This window comes from Lepisma saccharinum, chromosome 20 (assembly GCF_977018435.1).
Source record: "Lepisma saccharinum chromosome 20, izLepSacc3.1, whole genome shotgun sequence".
NCBI classification, from domain to species: Eukaryota; Metazoa; Arthropoda; class Insecta; order Zygentoma; family Lepismatidae; genus Lepisma; species Lepisma saccharinum.
Window position 1 is genome coordinate 63,268,414 of NC_139248.1, and position 7,475 is coordinate 63,275,888.

Genomic DNA, 7,475 nt, shown 5'->3' on the forward strand with positions numbered 1-7,475 from the left:
CTGGATTTCCAGTAAGTATGCCCTAGTTGGCGCTGGACTGGCTATCAATTTGTTAGTTTTCGCCTCACACGGTACTTATCAGCTTACTTGTCGATAGACCTTTGTTCCCATACGAGGGAAGTTGTAATGGCGGCCGCGTGATATGTAAACAATGTATCACTTCACATTTTTAAAAGCCGATAACTGTTCAACCGAGAGGAATAGCGTTTCGTATAAAACGTTATTACGTAGAACACAATGGCGCTGATTAAATACATACTGTATAACTTTTACTGTACACGTATGGAAGAATATTTTAGTTTCTAATGTAAACACCGTGCACTCAGCATAGATGGTGTAACTCAACGCGCCTTTCATGCTGTATACGTTATACATTGCTGGAGTAACACTCGGAAACCACAGACAAAAGCGCTCCTTTGCACACTCGCAGATTATCTTCACATGGCGAAACTTTGCTCTGATTGGCTTGTGACAATTACTTTTGTCACCAGTCTTTTTGTAGTTTATGTAAGTGTATTTTAGAATTTCGTAAATACTCTTAACAACTTTCTGTAGCCAGTTGTGCTTTTTGGCTTTTCTTGGATTTTCGGTTCTAGACGGCGAGGGTAGGAAAACAATAGCGACTTGTGGAATTTTTGCCACTAAGGGTGACTTTTACTTGTCCAGCAATGGGAACAACGTCCGAGCTGCCGACCGAGGGGGAGTTCTTTCGCAACACGTGTGAGGGCTGCTCTGTTTTTTTCTTCACCCCCAAACCTCCCAAGTGGACAACGAGCCTGGAAGAAAGACCACCGTCCAGCATTTTTTCTAAGCTAACGAACTGCGAGACGGTTGATTTTTGAAGTTTCAAGTTTTCCTTAAATACCCCTGGACTCCAGAGGACTGAAACAGTTTAGCGCCATATTCAGACCGAACACCATCTCCGCGTCACTTTGCGCGAGATACGGAACTTTGCTTTGTTTTAACCTTTCGACCGCGTCGTGTTAATTGTCGTGAGTGTGTGATCACAGTGACAGTGCCATGAATTGAGGCCGTGTTAATTACGTGTTTCACGTGCTCCAGGTGTTTCCCTTTTTTGTAAGGAGGGACATTGAATAAATATGGGCGGCTGAGAAAGCTACGAGAGGGACGGGACCTTCGGGTTTCCGATTACTGCTGCCATGAAGCCAAGAGAAGAAGCCACGACGCCTTGCTTAAGTATACGACGCCTTAAGCCAAGAGAACCGCACCACGACGCTTGCATAACGGCGTCTGAGATGAAAGCCACGCCGCAGCGACAACTCGCATTGCCAACCCAGATGAGAGACGAAAGTACTACAACAGTGAGACGAATGCTACACCGAGAAAAGGAGAAGAGATATAGAAAAGAGAGAGAGATGAGACGACGTCCGCCCTTAGACGACCCGACGCCCTGCGTATCCCCGAACGGCCATTGAAGCCATGATCGGATGCAACGCCCCGAGCAGACAGATGGAAGCGAGGTGCTTTTCCGCCCATCTTCGTCGCCGCGATGGAAAAAGGGAAGAAAAATGAATGTTACGTCTAAGTCGAAGAGACAGTTTTCGCCCGCCAGGAGGACAGACTGTCATAGCCACGAGTATCGTCGGGACGCCGCAACGAGGACCACGCCGCCATTGAGTCGGTATAGTATCCTCCAGTTATTTCTTTATGTGTGAGAGTGAACATTTGTCCACCTACGTCGCTACTGGTTCGTCATAACACAAAGCGAGATGAAATCGAACAATGTTGCCTGCAATTATTAATTATTTTGGCCAATCAAATCGAAAGTTCTATAAATCTTCAAAAATTAAGAACCTATTTCGCTCACCCTTCGAAGTTCTATAAATGTAAAAGACCTACTATTTGTTATTGTTTTCCTATTCTCGCGCCGAGTATTTATATAATTAATTATTTGACTTTTACCGTGCTCTTTGATATATATAGGTATTAGAAAAACTAGGTACTAAATAGTATAGCTGAGTTAATCATTTTGAATATATCCTAGTTTATATTACTGTCGTTTGTATTACCAGCACTCGTGTACTTGTAATCAAGTTTATTTCATCTTGTCACTCATTTAGTCTATGCTTATTATTTTTGCATAGTAGTGCCTCAACAAAGTGTAATGTCAATTATTATTTACTTTTGGTAACTATGACGCCTAGCTAATCGCGTCTCATACGTGACAGAGCGCTAGCCGCGCTTATTTACATTGAAAGCAAGCCTAAGGGGCTAATAGAAATCTCAAATTCGAAGGTACACGGGAAATAAACCAAAGAGGCGGTTAGATATTTTATCATGTAATGCTATATTGTGTCCACCCCTGCAGTGTGTGTGTGTGAGTGCATGATAGAATGAGAGTGAGGGGATATGTAATGGTTACATTATCATTGTTGTGTTTATTTTTACCGAATACACGTATATATATTCGTTATCCTACAGGTGTTCTTGATTCATTTATATGTATGTATAGATGTATATCCTCGTATGGTCGATATTTTTGGTTTTAGTCCTGAGTTTGAAGCTGTATAGCTTGTCTCCATTCACCAGAAGATTTATAGTTTTCTATTATTACAATTATTATTATTATTATTATTATTATTATTGCTAAAAAATTAATAACAGCACCACTTTATGCACGACGTGGCTTACCGCCGGAGGTGTAAATAACCGACCCGGTGACATGAACCTGGAATTAAACCGTTAGCTGGTGGTAGGAATCGTGTTTCCTTAACCGGAGACGCGAACCAAGGACCGACGACCGTCCAATCGGGCGGCCGCGGAACCCTGAACCTACGGACTAGCGGTAGAGTTGTTTGGCACCTCGAACTGGGGACTTCGGCCTCCAGGACGAATGGTCAAACCCGTTCCAGGCTGTTCCACAGAATCCAGTCGAGGAAAGCAAGTAGCAATTAGAACATGTCCTATTCCTCCAAACCAGTCAAGCAGTCAGCCAGGCGGCCATGATTGCTACCTAGAAAGTTAGTCCAGCGCCAACTAGGGCATTCCTACTAGAAATCTAGTTCCGTGTGATAGGGGCTTTAGAACCCTGGGTGCGGAATATGTTCCTCATCATGCTTTGTCCTGTCACCTAATACGCAGTTCATCATTAAGAGGTAGAAAATTTACGTCACATAATAGCGATATAATGTTTTCAGCCTCACGACATTTTGGTAAAATAATTGACTCTTGGAGATTTCGTGAAGAGGTTCTCTAGAGGTATCATCCAGGTAAGTTTTGGAGAAGCTTCACGTCACTTTATCTGCAGGGAATGAAGCGAGGAGGTTCTGTCCAGATATTGAACAGGTGAGATCTGGAGAAGATTGACGTCACACTTGAAGTGAAGAGGTTCTCTTGGAATATCGAACAGGTGAGTTCTGCAGAAGTTTCCGAAATGTCGAGAGCTCTTTGAGTTTTATTTTCGATGGATATCCATAACTGGATATTAGATGGATATCCAATGGAAATCCATGACTGGATATTTGATGGATGTCCAATGCGTATCCATGACAGGATATTCGATGCACGTCCAATGGATATCCACGACTGAATATCCCAGAGACGTCCAATGGATATCCAGGACAGGACATCCAATGGATATCCGGAACTTGATATCCAATGAATGTCTAATGGATATCCATAGTATCCTTGAGTGTAATCCGGACATTGTGAATATCCCTTGGCGGTTTGTGCTGCATGATATATATATATATCTCATATTACAGGGGTGGTTTCCTATGAAAATTGGCAACACTGCCAAAGCCCCTGGTGATAGTTTTCGCCAGTTAGCTAAGAACTATTATCTGCCTTGGATCAAGATGGATGCCTCTCCATCCAGGAACAGATTTAGCTCTGCCTGCAGCGTCCAGACATGAGGCGAGCTCGCGTGTGAGTTTCTGGGGCTCCTGACAACTGCTCAACATCATGATCGCTTGTGATAATGTTTCTATTTGTAGTGCCTCAGTGAAAGGCGCCTTTCTGATAAGAACTTGCGCCCTGCCCTCTTTTCCAAAGACTTGCGTCTTTCTCTAGATTCCATAGATTTCCTCGTTCTCGTGAATAGAAATAGTGCCATTAAATAAAGGACAAACAGAACTTTGCAATAAGGTTAATGCAAGCTTCCACGTAAGTACCACGGCATATGCTTCTTCACCACTTATTTAAGTTATTTTTCAAGATTACAGGGTGTTTCAAAAGTCCCAGCACACCATTCTTTCTCTGAAACGGATGCGGTAATGGCTGATCCAACTTCACCTGGATACATCGGAGTAAGGGGCCTTTGTGAGAGGGTGCTTCCGGGACATGGTCGCCATCTTCAAGTCCGCCATATTGGATCGAGGTCATCAAATGCCAAGTGGGTCATGTGGGGTATCAAAACACATTAGAATTTTCCAAAAAATGCAATGCTCTAATTAGTTTTGAGATAGCTGTAACGGTACAAAAGATATTGACACTGACACGTGCTCAATGTGGTTCCCATCTTGCCGAACACACTCTTCGAGGCGTGAGATCCAGTCCGCATGGACCCGCATGAGCATCTGTGGGGTAATTTGATCAGAGGCCCGCATGATGCAGTAGCGAAGGTGGTGAGCGTCGCAGATTTTCTCGCAGTACACAAGCTGTTTCTAAAAACCCCACAGATAAAAGTCCAGGGGAGTGATGTCGGGAGATCTTGGTGGCCATTCAACGGGACCCCTCCGGCCAACAAAGAGAAGATGTTGCAACGTTCCGTGCCAATAACCTTTGTACCGTTACTGTTTGCGTTCCGGACCGTACAGGACCAAAACTGAATGTAGAACCTGTCCGGCTGTGAAGGACCAGAAATGAATGATGATCCAAACCGGTAGGATCTAAATGTAAGTGAAATTGTAGATAACCACTTACATCTCTCTGGTATGGATTGTGTCACTACAGGGCAAAGTTCACCGCGATCCTCTTGGTAGTTGTAAAGAAAACACAGGCACACACACTGATAACTATAACTATGTATTATAAGGTATATGCACATAACACTTGATTACACTTCCCATGCACTCCTCTCTAGGGAAAAACTGTTTACACGAAGCTGTAGCTGGTGTTACAACAACGCGCCACTAATGAAACGTAGCCACGTTGGGCTTACGGTATCCATAATTGTCCGCGACGGTTTCTGGCTGTGTCCCGAGTGGCCTCTCTACGCACACTGGCTGGAAGTAACTACCGCGCTAAAATGGCGGCAACTAGACACCGCGCTAAGATTGAACTAGCCAATGGGAGTGCAGGTTACTTAAGGCATTTAAAATACACAAATAAACAATTGAAGCTATATGCAATATAAAATATATAAAGAAAGAATAAACATGGTTACTTTTATAGATAAATCTCCAACATACTCCCCCCCGTTGGAATGTTCACATCCAACCTAACACTAGGGGATACATTGTCAATGTTTTAGCTCATGGAGCGTCTTCTTCCCAATGTGGTAAAGGCACAATTTTGCTTAATGCTCTCTTGTAGACTCCGTCTCTAGTACGAACGGTGACTACGCGCACTAGGTTATCCTTTCCCGGAAACACTTCTTGGATGACGCCGACTCTCCACGAGAGTGGTGGAAGATTGTCCTCCTTCAATAGCACTGGTGTGCCAGGCTTCAAATTCGACTGAACGGCTGTCCATTTCTGTCGCTGATGCAGACTATGCAGATAGTCCTGAGACCACTTCCTCCACACTCGCTGCTGGAACTGCTGTATGCGCTGCCATCTGGATAATCTGTTGGCAGCCAGATCTGTAATGTTTGGTTCAGGAAATGAGGTTAGAGGACCTCCAATAAGAAAATGACCAGGGGTAATGTAGCTGAATTCATCATGAGAATCAGGGAGTGTGGAAAGAGGACGGGAGTTGAGGCAGGCCTCTATTTGGCATAGCAGAGTTACTAGTTCTTCGTATGTTAGCACGGCGTTTCCTGCTACTCTGCGAAGATGGTATATCATAGACTTTACTGCACTTTCAAAAATCCCGCCAAATGATGGACTGCGTGGTGGAGAATACTTCCATTGGAAATTCTCTTCTGCTGCAAATCTGTTGATGTCCTTGTTGAACTCTTGTGATTGAAAGAGTTTACGTAATTCCTGCAATTCATTTTTAGCACCATGAGAGAAGAATGCACGTTGTGTATTCTTGATGCAGGCAAGTGTGGCGCCTTGAATTTCAAAGGTGGTAAGGTCTTCACTCCGTTTCTCTCTTGAGTTTCTGCAATTGCTGATGAACCTTTTGCAGAGTGACACTACTCTCAGCAGCTTGGATAAACTTGAATATCTAGATATGATTTCTTCTTCAGTTGTTACATGAGTGACCAATGTGGTAGCTGCTACCTTACGCTGCTCTGGAATAGTGTTGTCGTCTGGACGGAATGCTAAACTGGATGATGGCCACTGTGTCTCGTCTTCTTGGAGCCAGGTGGGTCCGTGCCACCAAAGCTGAAGTGATCTGATTGTTTTTGCATCGACTCCTCGTGAGATAAGATCTGCAGGATTATCTTTTGACGGAACGTGCTTCCAATCACTGACCTGTGTGAGTTCCTGTACCATAGCAACTCGGTTGGCAACAAAAGGTTTCCATTTACTGGCTGGTGACGCCAGCCAAGCATGACGATTTTTGAGTCGGTCCATAGGTGATTGGTGCCTATACATAGACGCAGTATGGGCAATATTTTGTGTACCAGTTTGGCTAGTAGAACTGCCGCACATAATTCCAAACGTGGAAGAGTGGTTCTCTTCACCGGAGCCACCTTGGACTTTGAACACAGTAAGTTCACACTTATGTGACCCTCTGAATCAATTGATCTTACGAAGAGAACACTGCCATAGTTTCTCTCTGATGCATCAGAGAAACCGTGAATTTGAACTTTATGGATGTCTCCTGGAGCCAAAACGAACCGTGGTACTTTTACTTCGTTAATACATGTGAGCTGCGAATGAAGACGACGCCATGTTTTCTGCAAATCTATAGGAAGCGGATCATCCCATCCTACATTGTGGAGCCATAACTGCTGCAGGAATGACTTGTATGTTATCACCACTGGCGATATTAGTCCGATTGGATCGAACACTTGTGCAATTATGCTGGCAACTTGGCGCTTTGAGAAGATCTTCAACGAGCCTACATCCACTGTTGTGGCGACCTTGCTGTCCATGAGAAATTCGTCCGTGGATGGGCGCCATGAAATTCCCAATGTTTTTGTGCCTTCTGTGTCGAATTGCACTAGGTCCTGTACTGCCTTCAATTCTTCTGGAATAGATTGTAACACTGCCTTGCTATTGGAGCACCATTTACGTAGATTGAATCCTCCCTTCTGGAGTAATTCTGTGAGACTTTCACGCAGCTTTATTGCACCTTCAATGCAATGATTTCCTCCCAGAAAATCGTCAACGTAGAAGTCATGTGTCAAGACATGAGTGGCTACTGTGAAATTTGATGATTCATCTTCTGCCAACTGT

General features: G+C 44.0%; 1 protein-coding gene across 1 annotated transcript; it reads right to left on the reverse strand.

The window, feature by feature from the left end:
* Positions 1–5,435: 5,435 nt before the first annotated feature.
* LOC146003494 (uncharacterized) lies at positions 5,436–5,969 on the reverse strand. Its single transcript, XM_083141784.1, has one exon. The coding sequence runs from the start codon at positions 5,967–5,969 to the stop codon at positions 5,436–5,438; it is 534 nt and encodes a 177-aa protein (XP_082997910.1).
* Positions 5,970–7,475: the final 1,506 nt, after the last annotated feature.